Source organism: Myxine glutinosa, chromosome 2 (assembly GCF_964187855.1).
Source record: "Myxine glutinosa chromosome 2, kmMyxGlut1.1, whole genome shotgun sequence".
NCBI lineage: Eukaryota > Metazoa > Chordata > Myxini > Myxiniformes > Myxinidae > Myxine > Myxine glutinosa.
The window spans coordinates 128,782,751-128,801,695 of record NC_136262.1 but is presented as its reverse complement, the minus strand read 5'-3'; the positions used below and the strand labels follow the sequence as shown (position 1 = coordinate 128,801,695).

The following is an 18,945-nucleotide window of genomic DNA, read 5'->3' as shown; positions in this document are numbered from 1 at the left end:
AGTTTGCCACATGGCACATACCATATAAAGGGGCCTTTTCTATGCTGCTGGCATTTTCCCCAGGAATATCCTGTCTTTTCTATAGTTTGCCACATGGCACATACCATATAAAAGGGCATTTTCTATGCCCCTGGCATTTTCCCCAAGAACAACCCTTGTTTTCTATAGTTTGCCACATGGCACATACCATATAAAGCGGCCTTTTCGATGCCGCTGGCATTTCCCCCCAGGAATATCCATTGTTTTCTGTTGTTTGACACATGGCACATACCATATAAAGGGGCATTTTCTATGCCGCTGGCATTTTTTCCAAGAACATCCCTTGTTTTCTATAGTTTGCCACATTGCACAAACCATATAAAGGGGCATTTTCTGTGCCGCTGGCATTTTTCCAAGAACATCCCTTGTTTTCTATAGTTTGCCACATGGCACATACCATATAAAGGGGCATTTTCTATGCCCCTGGGATTTTTCCCAAGAACATCCCTATTTTTCTATAGTTTGCCACATGGCACACACCATATAAAGGGGGCATTTTCTGTGAAGCTGGCATTTTCCCCAAGAACATCCCTTGTTTTCTATAGTTTGCCACATGGCACATACCATATAAAGGGGCATTTTCTATGCCCCTGGGATTTTTCCCAAGAACATCCCTATTTTTCTATAGTTTGCCACATGGCACACACCATATAAAGGGGGCATTTTCTGTGAAGCTGGCATTTTTCCCAAGAACATCCCTTGTTTTCTATAGTTTGCCACATGGCACATACCATATAAAGGGGCATTTTCTATGCCCCTGACATTTTCCCCAAGAACATCCCTTGTTTTCTATACTTTGCCACATGGCTCATCCCATATAAAGGGGCATTTTCTATGCCGCTGGCATTTTCCCCAGGAATATCCCTTGTTTTCTCTAGTTTGCCACATGGCACATACCATATAAAGGGGCATTTTCTATGCTGCTGGCATTTTCCCCAGGAATATCCCTTGTTTTCTCTAGTTTGCCACATGGCACATACCATATAAAGCGGCCTTTTCGATGCCGCTGGCATTTCCCCCCAGGAATATCCATTGTTTTCTGTTGTTTGACACATGGCACATACCATATAAAGGGGCATTTTCTATGCCGCTGGCATTTTTTCCAAGAACATCCCTTGTTTTCTATAGTTTGCCACATTGCACATACCATATAAAGGGGCATTTTCTGTGCCGCTGGCATTTTTCCAAGAACATCCCTTGTTTTCTATAGTTTGCCACATGGCACATACCATATAAAGGGGCATTTTCTATGCCCCTGGGATTTTTCCCAAGAACATCCCTATTTTTCTATAGTTTGCCACATGGCACACACCATATAAAGGGGGCATTTTCTGTGAAGCTGGCATTTTTCCCAAGAACATCCCTTGTTTTCTATAGTTTGCCACATGGCACATACCATATAAAGGGGCATTTTCTATGCCCCTGACATTTTCCCCAAGAACATCCCTTGTTTTCTATACTTTGCCACATGGCTCATCCCATATAAAGGGGCATTTTCTATGCCGCTGGCATTTTCCCCAGGAATATCCCTTGTTTTCTCTAGTTTGCCACATGGCACATACCATATAAAGGGGCATTTTCTATGCTGCTGGCATTTTCCCCAGGAATATCCCTTGTTTTCTCTAGTTTGCCACATGGCACATACCAAATAAAGGGGCATTTTCTATGCCGCTGGCATTTTCCCCCAGGAATATCCCTTGTTTTCTATAGTTTGCCACATGGCACATACCATATAAAGGGGCATTTTTCCAAGGAACATCCCTTGTTTTCTATAGTTTGCCACATTGCACATACCATATAAAGGGTCATTTTGTATGCCGCTGGCATTTTACCCCAGGAATATCCCTTGTTTTCTCTAGTTTGCCACATTGCACATACCATGTAAAGGGGCATTTTCTATGCCGCTGGCATTTTCCCCAGGAACATCCCTTGTTTTCTATAGTTTGCCACATGGCACACACCATATAAAGGGGCATTTTCTATGCCGCTGGCATTTCCCCCAGGAACATCCCTTGTTTTCTATAGTTTGCCACATTGTACATACCATATAAAGGGGCATTTTCTATGCCCCTGCCATTTTCCCCAAGAACATCCCTTGTTTTCTATAGTTTGCCACATTGTACATACCATATAAAGGGGCATTTTCTATGCCACTGACATTTTCCCCAAGAACATCCCTTGTTTTCTATAGTTTGCCACATGGCTCATCCCATATAAAGGCGCATTTTCTATGCCGCTGGCATTTTTCCCAAGAACATCCCTTGTTTTCTCTAGTTTGCCACATGGCACATACCATATAAAGGGGCATTTTCTATGCCCCTGGGATTTTTCCCAAGAACATCCCTATTTTTCTATAGTTTGCCACATTGCACATACCATATAAAGGGGCATTTTCTGTGCCGCTGGCATTTTCCCCAAGAACATCCCTTGTTTTCTATAGTTTGCCACATTGCACATACCATATAAAGGGGCATTTTCTGTGCCCCTGGGATTTTTCCCAAGAACATCCCTTGTTTTCTATAGTTTGCCACATTGCACATACCATATAAAGGGGCATTTTCTGTGCCGCTGGCATTTTTCCAAGAACATCCCTTGTTTTCTATAGTTTGCCACATGGCACATACCATATAAAGGGGCATTTTCTATGCCCCTGGGATTTTTCCCAAGAACATCCCTATTTTTCTATAGTTTGCCACATGGCACACACCATATAAAGGGGGCATTTTCTGTGAAGCTGGCATTTTTCCCAAGAACATCCCTTGTTTTCTATAGTTTGCCACATGGCACATACCATATAAAGGGGCATTTTCTATGCCCCTGACATTTTCCCCAAGAACATCCCTTGTTTTCTATACTTTGCCACATGGCTCATCCCATATACAGGGGCCTTTTCTATGCCGCTGGCATTTTCCCCGGGAATATCCCTTGTTTTCTCTAGTTTGCCACATGGCACATACCATATAAAGGGGCATTTTCTATGCCGCTGGCATTTTCCCCCAGGAATATCCTTTGTTTTCTATAGTTTGCCACATGGCACATACCATATAAAGGGGCATTTTCTATGCCCCTGACATTTTCCCCAAGAACATCCCTTGTTTTCTATACTTTGCCACATGGCTCATCCCATATAAAGGGGCATTTTCTATGCCGCTGGCATTTTCCCCAGGAATATCCCTTGTTTTCTCTAGTTTGCCACATGGCACATACCATATAAAGGGGCATTTTCTATGCTGCTGGCATTTTCCCCAGGAATATCCCTTGTTTTCTCTAGTTTGCCACATGGCACATACCAAATAAAGGGGCATTTTCTATGCCGCTGGCATTTTCCCCCAGGAATATCCCTTGTTTTCTATAGTTTGCCACATGGCACATACCATATAAAGGGGCATTTTTCCAAGGAACATCCCTTGTTTTCTATAGTTTGCCACATTGCACATACCATATAAAGGGTCATTTTGTATGCTGCTGGCATTTTACCCCAGGAATATCCCTTGTTTTCTCTAGTTTGCCACATTGCACATACCATGTAAAGGGGCATTTTCTATGCCGCTGGCATTTTCCCCAGGAACATCCCTTGTTTTCTATAGTTTGCCACATGGCACACACCATATAAAGGGGCATTTTCTATGCCGCTGGCATTTCCCCCAGGAACATCCCTTGTTTTCTATAGTTTGCCACATTGTACATACCATATAAAGGGGCATTTTCTATGCCCCTGCCATTTTCCCCAAGAACATCCCTTGTTTTCTATAGTTTGCCACATTGTACATACCATATAAAGGGGCATTTTCTATGCCCCTGACATTTTCCCCAAGAACATCCCTTGTTTTCTATAGTTTGCCACATGGCTCATCCCATATAAAGGCGCATTTTCTATGCCGCTGGCATTTTTCCCAAGAACATCCCTTGTTTTCTCTAGTTTGCCACATTGCACATACCATATAAGGGGGCATTTTCTATGCCGCTGGCATTTTCCTCAAGAATATGAGATTAGGCTCCTGTTGTACTGCATCTACTGCCTGATTTCTGTTTCTCTTTGCAGAAGCAGACACTTAGCTACAAGCAAGAGCTGGTGTTCTACTTCGAAGAGTTGATGGATATGTTGAGTGAGTGGCAGGAAGCAGCAGATACTGCACTCCAATTGGGGAAGCAGGAAAAGCTCGAGGGTTTATATTCCCGACTCGTGCCCTGCAGGCTGGCTTTGGAGAATGCACGTGACCTACTCTCACAAGTGAACGGCCTCAAGGACATTTCTGATGCAAATACATTCCTGCAGGTATGACCTTTGCACTCGCTGGTGTTGATGTGTCATTGAAGATATTTTCTTTGGAAAATGGAAGTTTCGGAAATTATCACAATGGTAACTTTGGGGTTCTGTGGTCTATTTGTGCTTGTATCATGCCTGACCTTCAACAAATCAAAACCCCCCGACTCGTGGGTTTGCTACACACTGCCGTCCTGGTGCTTCAGATGGTGATTCAACAATGTGTGTGTTGTCCCTCGGATGAACGTTAAACTGGGGGTCGCATATGCCAGCATTCATTGGTGGACATTAAATATGTCACACGGTGTCCTTCGCGAAGAGTAGGCGAGCTATCGCCGGCACCCTTGGTCAAATTCCAAATTCCTGCCCAAACAACTGCTGGGAAGGCAATGGCAAACCAGCCAGTGCAACCCCTGCCAATAAACATCTTCGGCAGCCCAGTTGCTCTGAAACAGAGTATGTTACATCAGAAAGAGAATGAGAATATGGTGACTCAAGATGTCCTCCCTCTCCTCCCTATATAATCTCCTTGGTTATTATATGTTCTGTATCGTGCAGTGAATTGCCATATATGTGTAAGAATACCATATAGATTAATTTGGGGTTTTAAAAGGTTTAGCCTCTCAAGTTTCATCAATCCAAGGATGTTTTGCTCTTTTTATAAGATTATCACTTTGGAATGAATGTAAATATTTAGACACTTAATTCAATTGCCTTTTAATTTAATTAGTTGTCTAAATTGTTTTCGTTGTAATCTGTTTAAATTATTAGTTAAATTATTCGTTCAAATTTCCATTTAATTAATAGTTGCCCCAATTTTAAACATTGTTTTGGATTACTCTCGCTGATACTGTATTTACAATACATATGTCATTTAATTAATTATTATGACATAATCTTCATCACCCTGAGTCCCTGACTAATTCTCTTCTTTATATTTCCCCTTCCAACTAGACAGCAATTGATCTCAATGAGAGGTAAGTCATAAATGATGGTGTGAATGTGTGGGTGTGTGTGTGTGTGGGTGTGTGTGTGTGTGTGTGTGTGTAGTATATGTGTGTGGGTGTGTGTGTGTGTGTGTGTGTGTGTGTGTCTGTGTGTGTGTGTGTGTGTGTGTGTGTGTGTGTAGTATATGTGTGTGTGTGTGTGTGTGTGTGTGTGTGTGTGTGTGTGTGTGTGTGTGTGTATGAGTGCATGCACGTATATATATATTGTTGCGGTTTTGAGAACCCTTCACTAGTAAATTTTTGTAAATGTTCCCTTATAAATAATCCCCTGTAAATACTCCCATTTTTGGTGTAAAGGCCAAAGGTCGCACCCTAATTAGGCCATTGTGGCGGGCACAAGAGACAATAATTCCGCGCACCAGTGAGTGGCGCGAGCGTCCAGGCGGGGAACGAAAGCACATCCCCGCCTTTCGACCGATCGGCCACGCCCGGGGACAAGGCGTGGCCTCGGGACATATATGCGGGCTCTAAGCTCGAGCCCGCCCAGTGCTGAAGTGCGAGCTCTGAATAAAGACTCTTTATTTGTACCAACGCGTTGTGGCCTACCTCTCTGGCAATCGAGTCGTGTGTGCGCAGCACCACACTGGTGACCCCGATTGGTTCAGCCGTTGCTGACCCCCGAACGCGCCATGGCTACCAACGCCGTCGCCGTCAAGCTCCCGGAGTTTTGGGAAGCACAAGCCGACGTTTGGTTTGTGCAGGCCGAAGCTCAATTTCAGCTCCGAGGCATCACGGCAGACGAGACCCGGTACTAGCACGTGGTTGCCGCCCTCGGGCCCAGCACTGCCGCCCAAGTCGTGTCCATCCTTCGGCGCCCGCCGGGCGACAACAAGTACGAGGTGCTCAAACGTCTCCTCCTCGCCACGTTCGGGCTCACGGAGACTGAACGGGCCGACCGCCTCCTGGACCTTCCCGCCCTCGGCGACACACGACCATCCGTCCGGATGGATTTCATGCTGTCGCTGCTTGGAGACCAGCGCCCGGATTTCTTGTTCCGCGCACTTTTCCTCCACCAGCTACCGATACAGGTGCGCCTCGCGCTGGCCGGTTCCGACATCACGGAACCCCGCGCCCTGGCCGGAGAGGCCGACAAGTTTTTCGCGGCCTGCGACACACGGTCGGTTTACGGTGCTGCCGTAGTGGATCCCGGAGCAGAGGCTACAGCGCCCCCGGCTTCCCTCGTGGCCGCTGCTGCGCCCCGCCCACTACCGCCACCGCCACCACCACAGCCGCCGCGGCCGCCACCGCCGCAAACCTGGTGCTACTACCACGCCAAGTTCGGCCGCCAGGCTAAAACGTGTCGCACGCCGTGCTCTTTTGACGGGTCGGGAAACGACCGGGCCGGCGCTCATTAGCGGCCCTGAGCATCGGCCATTCCGGCAGACTCCTGTTCATCACGGACACCTTGTCCGGGCGCCGTTTTCTTTGCGACACAGGAGCGCAGGTAAGCGTCCTCCCTGCCTCCACGTCCGACAAGCAAGCCGCAGGCCGGGGCCCTGCTTTGCTTGCCGCCAATGGTACACCCATCAGCACATTCGGGAAGCGTTGCCTCTCACTGCGGTTCGGAGGGCAACGCTTTCAATGGTCGTTCGTGACCGCCAGCGTGTCAATGGCCCTGCTGGGCGCGGACTTCCTATGTGCGCATGGGGTGTTGGTCGACCTGAAGCGCAGACGTCTCGTCCAGGCCGAAACCTTCAGCTCGCTCGCTTGTTCGCTGAGCGGCTCATTGAGCAGCTCACTGAGCGGCTCACCGAGCGGCTTGCCAAGCGGCTTGCTGGAAGGTTCCGTCCCGGCAAGTTTAGTTTGCACGCTTCCGGCAGCGGACGACTTTACCCGCCTCCTAGCCAGTTTCCCGGCCCTCACGCGGCCCACCTTCTCAGCGGTGGCCGTTAAACACGGGGTGGAGCACCATATACCCACGGACGGGCCGCCGGTCTACGCCCGGGCACGCCGACTCGAACCCACGAAGCTCGCCATGGCGAAAGCGGAGTTCGCCACGCTGCAGCGGCTGGGGATCGTACGGCGCTCCATCAGCGCTTGGGCTTCTCCTCTGCACATTGTGCCGAAGCCCGGTGGGGGATGGTGGCCGTGCGGGGACTACCGCCGGCTCAATGATGCCACCACCCCCGACCGCTACCCGGTCCAGCATATCCAGGACTTTTCCGCCCGGTTGGCATACACGACCGTGTTTTCCAAGATGGACCTCATCCGGGGCTACCACCAGGTCCCCGTACAACCGGGCGATGTCCCGAAGACGGCCGTCATCACCCCTTTCGGCCTCTTCGAGTTCCTGCGAATGCCTTTCGGGTTGAAGAATGCGGCCCAGGCGTTCCAACGGCTTATGGACAGCGTCTTGCGCGACTTACCTTTCCTCTTTGTCTACCTGGACGACATCCTAGTCGCGAGCGCGTCCCGGGAGGAGCACCTGCTCCACCTCCGCACGCTTTTCAAACGCCTGGGCCAGCATGGCCTAATCATCAACCCCGCCAAGTGCCGTTTCGGCGTCGCCACCATTGACTTCTTGGGGCACCGCATCACCAGGCACGGGGCCGCCCCTTTACCGGCCAAGGTGGAGGCGGTCAGGGATTTCCCGTGACCCGGCATGATCAAGGGGCTCCAGGAGTTCCTGGGCATGGTATATTTTTACCATCGCTTCGTGCCCCATGTCGCCCAGCTCCTCTGCCCCCTGCACGAGGCCCTCCGGGGCAAGCCGGGCAAAGGTACCATCGCCTGGTCGGAGCCGATGGCCGCGGCGTTTGCGGGCGCAAAGCTGGCCTTGGCCAACGCCACCATGCTAGCGCACCCGGCACCCAATGCGCCGATCGCCCTCACCACCGACGCGTCGGACTACACGGTGGGCGCGGTGCACGAGCAGTGGGTGCGTGGTGCTTGGCAACCGCTGGCGTTTTTTAGCCGGCAGCTTCGCCCGCACGAACGCCGCTACAGCACCTTCGACCGCGAGCTGCTCGGACTCCACCTGGCGGTCCGACACTTCCGCCATCTGCTGGAGGGCCGCCCGTTCACGGCTTTCGTCGACAACAAGCCCCTTGTGTTCACGATGGCCAAGGTCGCCGAGCCATGGTCGGCATGGCAGCAGCGTCACTTCTCTGCCGTGTCCGAGTATACGACGGACATCTGTCACGTGGCGGGTAAAGACAACCCGGTGGCGGATTGCCCTTCCCGGTCCGTCGCGCACGTGGTCCACCTCGTGATCGACTATGCCCGGATGGCGGAGGACCAGACCGCCAACCCCGGCGTCCAGGCCTTGCGGACTGCCGTCACGGGCCTCCGCGTCACTGAGGTGCCATTCGACGCCGTGAGCGCGGCCCTCCTGTGCGACGTCTCCCTCGGCCGGCCTCGCCCCATCATACCCGCTGGCTGGCAGTGCCCAGTGTTCGACGCCATCCACGGCCTGTCCCACCCGGGCACGAAGGCCTCCCAGAAGATCGTCGCGGCGAAGTTCGTCTGGCATGGCCTCAGGAAGGACGTCCGCGACTGGGCCAGGACGTGCCTCGCATGCCAGCGCACAAAGGTCCACCGCGACACCGAGGCCCCGTTGGCCCCGTTTGCGGTGCCCGAGCGTCGGTTCGACCACGTGCACGTCGACTTGGTGGGACCTCTGCCCCCCTCGCGGGGGTTCACCCACCTCCTCACCATGGTGGACCACACCACACGGTGGCCGGAGGCCGTCCCATTGGCGGCGACGTTTGCGGCTGATGTGGTGCAAGCCTTCATCGCCACTTGGGTTGCCCGGTTCGGTGCCCCCTCGGACATCTCGTCCGACCGCGGCCCCCAGTTCACCTCGGAGCTCTGGGCCGCGGTGGCGCAAGGGCTCGGCATGAAACTACACCGCACCATGGCCTACCACCCCCAGGCCAATGGCCTGTGTGAGCGCTTTCATCGCTCGATGAAGGCCGCGCTCCAGGCCAGCCTCCGCGACGGCAGCTGGGCCGACAGGCTCCCCTGGGTCCTGCTGGGCCTCAGGACGGCGCCCAAGGATGACCTGCGCACGTCCTTGGCGGAGCTGGTCTTCGGGCAACCACTGCGGGTACCGGGCGAATTTATACCCGACTCCACGGCTCCTTGGTCCGCGGCGCAACAGCGCTCCGCCCTTCAGGAGACCGCCCAGAGGTTCGCCCCGGTGCCGACGGCACACCACAGTTGCCCGTCTTCCCATGTTGCCCCGGAGCTTCGCTCGGCGGAGTATGTCCTAGTCCGGCACGACGCCCACCGGGCACCACTACGGCCCCCGTACGACGGGCCCTTCCGCGTGCTGGAGACCGTGGACAAATATTTCACCATCGACATCGGCGGTGCCTCGGATCGCATCTCCGTGGACCGCCTCAAGCCGGCCCACCTCAATCTGGATCACGCCCCGCCAGCAGCTCTGCCTCCACGTCGAGGCCGCCCCCCGGCGGTCGGACCCCCGGCACCCCCCGGCCCCGCCGTCGCGCTACCCCCCAGCCCTGCACCCATCGCCAGAGGGCGTTTCGGCCGGGTCATCCGGCTTCCCCGCAAACTCACCCTTCATGTGCGCGGGAATTCTGGGGGGGCGCGTGTGGCGGGCACAAGGGACAATAATTCCGTGCACCAGTGGGTGGCGTGAGCGTCCAGGCGGGGAACGAAAGTGCATGCCCCGCCTTTCGACTGATCGGCCATGCCCGGGGACAAAGCGTGGCCTCGGGACATATATGCGGGCTCTAAGCTCGAGCCCGCCCAGTGCTGAAGTGCGAGCTCTGAGTAAAGACTCTTTGTTTGTACCAACGCGTTGTGGCCTACCTCTCTGGCAATCGAGTCATGTGTGCGCAGCACCACACCATATTGCAACACGTAGGACACCATAGGAACCTTCTGTAGTTATTTCATTAGTATGTGTTTCAGGTAAGGATCTGTTTCCAATAGTTGAATCTGTGTTGTATTAATCAAATAACCTAGCCCCCTTCACAAATTCCCATTCCATTCATATTGCGGCGTAAACTGCCCTCCACAACACATTGCGCTACTCTGCCAGCCGCAGCAAGACGCCATTACGCACCCGGTCAGAGTGGGAGAAAAAGGGAGGAGTGCCCAGGAACCTAGGTGTGGCCCCATCAACGCATCATGAGGGGAGGTTCCAATGAACCCTCGTGACCAATCCGGGCCGAGGCGTGTTCACCGGTAGGCGGAGCGAAGCGGACGCGGCTTGATACGCGAGACTTGTGATAAAAGCGCGAGCGCGAAGCCGTTTTACGCAGATGCGGGGGAGATAATCAGATCGAGAGAGGGGGAGAGGATTGGCAGATGATCGGCAAACTTGAGAGAACAGCGCAGAGGCGGCGAATATAAGAACATTGCATGGAGGATCGCTTGGGACGATCGTGTGATACGAACTGCCGTGTGGTTTTGAGAGCGTTCGGCACGCTATACGTACGCGTATTCCAGCCCCTCGCATATGTAAGGTCCGGTCACGCGCCAACGATACGCGAAGCTGCCTGCCGTTCTTCGCCGCAGACCCGGAACCTGGACGGATCCTATCACCTGGAACCATCTGCCTGGACCTTCGTCCCCTACCAGCTACCATTCCATGTGAGTCTGTCTGTTTGTCCTAGGGTCGTGATAAGTTAAGACTGTTTAGATAAGCTTGCCCTATGTCCTTTTATTTCCTTCTTCTTGTATATTCCCTTCTTTCGTTTCCTCTTGTAGTTAGTTAATAAACCATATTTGTTCTTCCTTCACGCTTCTTATTCTTTGGTTCCTCTCATCCGATCGCTTGCGTCCTGTCCCCAATTGAGTACCTGTGGCACGATTTGGCCAACCGCTATAATCGGGTTTAGTCCTTTTGTTAACGGCTCGGATCGTGGATTGCTAAACCGCTCGGCAATTACCAACACATCCGCTGTTCGAGCAGGGACTCATCTCCCTGCTTTGCGGAGAGATTGGTGAAGGTATTTGGGAAACCTTTGACCAATCACCCTGGCCCATCTCTTCCTGCAAAGGAGCGGGATAGGGGATAGTTCCAGGACCGGAGACGGCCAGCTTAACAAGACAAGGGAATTAACCCTCCCCCCCCCCCCCTTGCTAACGGGAGTGCCGTACGCTGAGATCCGCAACAATATATATATATATATATGTGTGTGTGTGTGTGTGTGTGTGTGTGTGTGTGTGTGTGTGTGTGTGTGTGTGTGTATGTATGAGTGTGTGCACGTATATGTGTGTCCGTGTGCATGTGTGTTCGGTGTGCATGTGTGTATGTACGTATATGCATGAGTGTGTGCAGGTTTATGTGTGTGAATGTGTGTATGTATATGTATGAGTGTGTGTGTGGCATATGTACGTGTGTGTGCATGTATATGCGTGTGAGTGTGTTGTGTGTGTATGAGTGTGTGTGTGCATGTATATGCGTGTGAGTGTGTTGTGTGTGTATGAGTGTATAGTACAATTATCATATGATTCATCAAAAAGAAAGAAAGTGGATTCTAATCACATGGTGTTGTAAATTCCAAACTAGTTATCCATAAACTGAATGACACATGAAGGTGAAAGATAACGCCAAATATGTGTCAGTGTCTAACTATTCATTTCTATAATAAGTAACATTTCAGCATTGTAAACTATTGTAGATATCAAATATAATAATCGTTGAAACAACGAATAATCTCTTTGTTGTCTATTCAAACTTTCTGTACAGTTAACTCTTGAAAATTTGAATGTTTCCCAATTCAAATTCAGCAATTTGTTAAGCATTCTTTATTAAGGTGCTTTATTAATCATTCTGGCCAATTCTATACCAACAATTTGGAATAAGCTTTGTTATTTGTTTTCACCGAATAGCTTCCTCCAATTTCAGCAAAACCAATGAATGTTTCGAAGAAATAAGGCAAATCTGGGTCCATAGGTGTGAAGCGGGTGTGGTGCAGGCCTCAATCATGGGGGGGGGGGGGGGGGATGTCTATCTATCACCATATTGCATAAAGGTTTGAGATCCATCTCCATCGTGCCCATTGGCATGATGTTTCGCAGGTAAACAAATCTTCTTTTTTCTTCAATTCATTAAGATCACGATATCCGTTGTTGTTATGAGTTACTGGAAGCTCCACAGTTGGCAAGATAGGCCGGAGCTTGTGTTTTGGGCTTTGAGCTATCTTATGTGGGTTTGATTCCTGACTCAAAAAAACATAAAACGTCAACCTGGTGCTTCACAAACCAAGCACTGCATCCGTCAATGTGTGTGCTGTCCATCAGTGGGATGGATGTTAACCTGGAAGTCCCATCTGTGACCAGATTCTAAACTCCTACCCTAATGTGCAGCAGCATTGCACCAATAACGCAGCATTGCACTGCCCCCTTCCCACGCCCCCCCCCCCCCAAAGCCCTCGCCCTCTCTCAGATCTCTCGATGTCTCCATGTCTCTCGGTCCCTGCTCTCAAATGTTGTGTTTGTGTCCTTCCCCCTCTCTCCCCATCTTGTCTACCGCTCCCTATGTTTAGTAATGATGCAACCAATGCACAGAATTCCGCGTTGGAGACCGGAGACCATTGGAGACCATTGGAGACCGAGGAGAGGGGGAAGGGGAAGAGGGGAAAGGGGGGAGGCAGGAAAGGAAGGGGGGGGGGGGAAGGGGGTTCATCACCTTTTCGATAAATATATGTTGGTGAATGTGGCGTTCATCCCGTTTCTGCGTTAAGTGTGATGCCGAACAGGAAGAAGAAGAACTGAAGAAGCCACACTACCAAATTCGTACACTTCCGGAATTTTTTGATTTATTTGTGTTCAAATGTCTGGTCATTGTTTTGTATTCATTTATGTGAATGTGTACTTGTATATAACTGTCATAAATTTTAAAAACCTTAGGCACTATCAAGCGATTTTTTTAAACTCTGATGGTTAAACTGCCGAAATCTCGGCTCTCTGCTCACCTTCACTCTTTCATTCCTCTTTTCTCCCGCCTCTGGAACAAACTACCTCACTCCCTTCAATCCCACTCCTCCCTCCAGGTCTTTAAAACAGCTGTTCACCACCATCTCTTATCTTCCCCCATCCAAAACCTTGATCTTTTCTACCCCCGCTAATTCACCCCAGATCCACCTTGTTTGAAATTCCAACTTCTTTCCTGGAAGTCCTGGCAGTGTCCATATGTTTTATACCTCTCCCACTGCCCCCTTCCCACGCCCCCCCCCCCCCCCCCCAAAGCCCTCGCCCTCTCTCAGATCTCTCGATGTCTCCATGTCTCTCGGTCCCTGCTCTCAAATGTTGTGTTTGTGTCCTTCCCCCTCTCTCCCCATCTTGTCTACCGCTCCCTATGTTATATGTTTTATGTGTCGGTTTGTCTTTCTGTGTGATTAATGTTCGCTCTTTCACGAGCCTCGATCTTGTATACAAAAAAAAAAAAAAAAAAAAAAAAAAAAAACTCCAAAAAACGATCTTTTTTTTTTCAAATTGTTTTTTTGTTGGCCTAAAACACTCCCAGGCCCTCACTGATGCACCTCTGAAAGTTTGACGAAGATCCGATCAGCCATCTCTGAGAAAAATGGTGACAAAGACAAACACACAGACAGACATCTCTCGTATATAGTAGATGTATATATACACGCAGCCCTTTTACTTTAACTTTACAACTTTTACCCCAAAATGCACCTCGAAGCTTATACATGGCCTTTTTTCATAAATCCGTCTAGTCTATATTATGGTTGGGGACATACTATAAAATGGGAAATGGTTTTAATAAGACAATGTTTCATACAACCATTGATTCTAATATTAAGTATACATGGCCATGAAGTATACATGGTCTAAAATCTAAATGTACAATGCCCTGGTGTTGGCTTAGCGGTTAAGGTGCCGGCTTGGGATCCTTGAATCCTGAGTTTGGAATCCCGGTCGACCGCTGAATTAACGCCAGGGGGGGTTGACTCAGCCTATCATCCTTTCGAGGTCGGCAAATTGAGTACCAGCTTGCTGGGATGAATGATCCCTGCGCATCGTAAGAGGTGACGAAGGGCTGGTGCCAAGAAGGGCATCCGGCCATAAAAAAAAAAACATCGCCTCAAACAGGGAACCATGATTGTCATGGGGCCCACAAGGCTAACCCCCACTCTAGCGGGGAAAATGGCCTTAAAACGATCATTCATTCATTCATTCATTTTTGTACAATGTTTGTGTCGGTCACGCTCAATAAATTTCAAACTGATCGGATCAGGTGTTCTACTTGTCTGATTATGACGTCATAATGAAGGCACCGGTGACATCATCATGCATATATGTTGTTCACCATGGGGAGTACTTGACAATGAGACATGTTTCAATTTTGTCCATTGAGCGGTTTTGGCGATATAGAGATGTGCAACGTTTTTTGGTTTTTCAAAGATGGCGCCCACACCACGTGACGTTTGACGTCACAATTATCAGTACAAAATTATATCGGAGGAGGCTCTCCTCTGGTGAAATCATGTCAATTGGATCCTCTGGCGAGGGTAATAACAACAAAAAAAAAGCTATTCTCAGTAATTAGATTTTTTGCAAATTCAAATGCTCTCTTTGACCTATCTATTCAAATTATCGAGAGTCAGCTGTATGACTATTTTGCTCATCCCATTTTGTTCATTTTATTATATTATAATCACTGAAGAAGAAATTATGGAAACAAATGTAGAGCAGTGCACCATCATTACCATGCTCTTTGCATGGCATCGTATTACACGCATGACCTTTAAAATATTGCCCAGACAAAGCAAACTGTAGGATTTATGATTTCTAGTGATCATACAGATAGTGAGTGAATACAGCTGTGGTATGCAAGTAATATGGTTGAATTTTTATCCCAAAAAAGGATTTTAAAAAAATTATTAATATTTTTTATTTAATTTTTATCCAACAAAATGTAGCAATTAGTGGAGTTTAAATCTGTCTGTATATCTGTCCACAAAGGTCAGTTTATGATCGAGGAAGAACTTGATTTCAATTTTAATGTCATATTTTGAACATGAATCGGAAAAACGATCCTGCAGTTTAACAGTACTTTGGCTCTGAATTTGTCCCGATTACGCATGCACAAAGGGGAATGATAATATTTTACTCCCTGTCTGACAGTTAGACAAAATTGAAAAGCATTCCAAACAGGAAATGTACTGTTTTAAGGCTGTTATGAAGGACACAAACAACAGGCACAAATAACTTATGGAACTAACGTGTTACAAAAGGTGATGTAAAAGACGCTGCATCAATGGCAGGAAACTTACTAAAAAAAATTTTTTCCCTACGACCTTTGAAATCTTAATTTTATTCGTCCCCTACCGGTGTACATCGGAGGGATTGGACACCGTGAGGCAGTTGCATGAGAAGTACATGGAGAAGAGGAAGTAGTTGTTTCTTGGGTGTGAGAGGGTCATTAACCAGTGTGGCAGCTACATTCAAATGTAAGGTGTGCACAGAGGGAGCTGCAGATGGAGGAAATGTTGAGTTGGATCTTGGAGACGGCGTGAAGCTGGAAGGTGTCAAAACATTTTGCTACCTCGGAGACATGCTGAATGGAGAAGGTGGATCAGACTCGGAAACGGTTGCTGGAGTGAGATGTGCATGGAAGACGTTTCGGGAATTGAGTGGCGTGCTGATGATGAGGGGAGTGTCGTTGAAGCTGAAGGGAAAGGTGTATGCTGCATGTGTGAGAAGTGTTATGATTTATGGGAGCGAGACATGGGTAATGAACGCAGAGCAGCAACGAAGGTTGGAAAGGGTGGAAATGCGAATGGTTCGACTGATGTGCAGAGTATCGTTGAGAGAGAGGAAGACAAATGATGAATTGCGAAAGATGATGGGAATAGAGCCTGTGATTGATGCTGTGAAGAGGAACAGGTTGAGATGGTTTGGTCATGTGTTGAGGAAGGATGAAAGTGACTGGTTGAGGAGAGTGATGGAAATGAATGTAGAAGGAAGTAGAGGACGGGGAAGACCGAGAAAGACTTGGCTAAAGATGGTGGAAGAAGAAATGCGGGCAAGGGGGTAAACAAGGAGAGATGCAGAAAATAGGGCAAAATGGAGAAGATTGTCATGGGGACCGCAAGGCTAACCCCCGCTCTAGCAGGGAAAATGGCCTTTAAAATGCCTGTTGTTGTGTTGTTGATCATTGATCGTGAACCGAAAAATATAATAAATTAATGATGGTTTCAGAGTTATGACGTTTTTAAGCATGAACCTTTAAAACCGAGCTCCTCCCTCATTTTTGAACCAATCGAGGGGAAACTTCACAGATCTGTTCAGCATGTCAGTCTACTAAAATGTCCTTTTGGAATTTGCGATAGGGCACGTGGTTTGGCAGATATCGTTAATTAAACGAAAAAAAAAAACGGATATCTCTTGAATCGCCAGTACCTCAGACCGTGAGTTGGTAATAATTTATATAATTCACACAGTGCAATACGTGCAGGCCGCTCCACGGAGCGACCTTGCGGGCTTATCAACGAGGCGAGGCGTGACACACGTGTCTCAGCATACCTCAGATCAAGTTTGAAAACCATCATCAACCGTGCATAAATTTGCATATTCGATCATTTTTGACAAAGTTATGGCACTTTGAACTTTGACAGGGGACATGTATTGCAGCGCAATACTCAGAATACTTGTTAATAAAGAATTTTATACTTGAACACGACAGAACACAAATCACCTTTTGGGCATTTTAAAAACCCTTCTGTTTGGCAGTACTTGGACAAAATATTAGGGCATTTTTCATATTCTTGACCAATCAAATTTGCCGCTCGTAGACCCCACCCATGTCCTTGTTTCTCGAGACTGTGTGAGGTCAGGTGTGCTATGAATATGATCTCGTTTAATAAATGTAATAACATTATTGTAACTTGATGGTGACTCCTGGCTGATTTAAACATACATAATGGATGATATAGGTACACAGGGTTTGGCTACATAACATCCCATTTGTTGTCTTGTCCTGTCCTTCAATAGAGATCAATTATTTACTTTTAAGAAGGGCATTTTGTGTATTAGTGCCCGCAATTTTTGCTGCCTGAATTATCGGGTCACTTAGGCTTCCCAAAGAAGAGAAATGAAGGTAAGTGATTATATGTAGACACAGCAACACACTACACCACTTGTGTGTGGCTGCTGTGCTAATTTTGGCTTTAAGCCGGCTTTGCATTAAGCTAGCTGCTTCAGCGTTTGCAGAACGCACCTTGGCCGTAGTCACGGTTACCTGCTTGTAAGAGGGCTGTACACATGACAATATCTTCAGTTTGGAAATACTGCAAGCATTTGATGGACTTTATTTCGTTAAGTGAATTCTAACTCAATATTGTGTACAGGCTGAAGGCATCTGCAGAGATTTCTTTCAACATTGAATTGACACTTGACATCCTTCCTCAGCTTCAGAATGTCCCAGATTTTAGCCAAGAATGGGATCTTTTGGAACGAGCAAGTTTGCTGAATGGCAAGTAGTCGACTTCATTATCGACAACTTTCTATGTACTAGTAAGAATAAAGTAAGATTATAGTTGTAGGAACTTTCCATACGTCATATATGATTATGTCATAAATATTGTTATGTGGAATGAGGGGATCCATATAGGATTATAGCTAGACTATGGTAAGTGTAACATGTACCGTGTGTTTCCAGTCAGCTAGACTAGTAGGCCATGTATCCGGGACATGTCAGAGTAAGTCGTTTTGTAAAATGACACTTGTTAATGAGTCGTCTTGTTAGTTCTTGTAAAATGTGAAGCCTCGGAGGCAGCAGATGTAATTTATAGACAGTATAGTCAGGGTATTGTTACATGCGTAAACATGATGGATGGGACCAGGTGAGAACTTCCCATCACATAAAGCAACACGGAAAGGTGCGAGGTGCTTTTAAAGGACCGTCACAATCTGTCTGGCTGGTGTGTGCAAGACATGGCGGTGTACTGTGCTGTGGGGCCCTGGAAGGCCACAGAGAGAGGGGAAAGACCTTTGTTTTATTGGGGCTGCTCAGTGGGCAGGACGACCCAGAGGATGGCACCTCACACAACAGGGGGCAGCGAAAAATGGCATTATACAGAAAGGTCAGAGGACATTGAAAATATATCATTGGGAATAGTAAAACTCGTCAATAGACGTGGAGGACATTGCAAGACAGTGATGGGTCACCACAATTAGTTACAGGAGGGAAAAGGAAGATTAGATGTACCACAAATATTTCATGTCTCCATTGTAATATTCCTGATCTCTCTATTTTAATATTCCCGTAACCACTCTAACTGGCTGGGTGTTGACCCATCCCACCTGCATCTATCATATCCATCCTCGAGGCCCTGTACCTTAAATGCCATGGAGAGGTAGTTGTGGTCGAGCTTACTTTCTTAACATGAAAAGCGAACCCGACTGAGGGCAACTTTAGTGCATTATGTGAAGCTCACAAGAAGTGTGACCACCGTAAGGCCTACAAGAAAACACCATCTTGCAAATCTCATGGCTGAACTCTCCAACCAATCTCCTTCCTCCAAGTCATGGTGGTGCCTTGTCCAGTCTGTCTTTGGTATTTGCTCCATCTCCATCCCCTCCCTCACCTCCAATGGCATTATGGCAGACGTTGCTCGAGATTAGGCAGAATGTTTAAACTCTGTTTGCTTCCAGATTCTCATGCCTGCAATCCATCCCACGTTGTCCCCATCT

The 18,945-nt window shown here is 48.4% G+C and overlaps 1 protein-coding gene across 1 annotated transcript in view; it reads left to right on the top strand.

Annotated features, from left to right (window-relative positions):
• The window catches only part of LOC137421273 (fibronectin type III and SPRY domain-containing protein 2), a 204,794-nt gene that overhangs the window by 20,686 nt on the left and 165,163 nt on the right, over positions 1 to 18,945 (top strand). Inside the window, exons 5-7 of the mRNA XM_068107170.2 lie at positions 4,082 to 4,315; positions 5,258 to 5,280; positions 17,601 to 17,725. Of these exons, the coding sequence (XP_067963271.2) occupies positions 4,082 to 4,315; positions 5,258 to 5,280; positions 17,601 to 17,725 (382 nt within the window). The remainder of the gene's footprint in view (positions 1 to 4,081; positions 4,316 to 5,257; positions 5,281 to 17,600; positions 17,726 to 18,945) is intronic.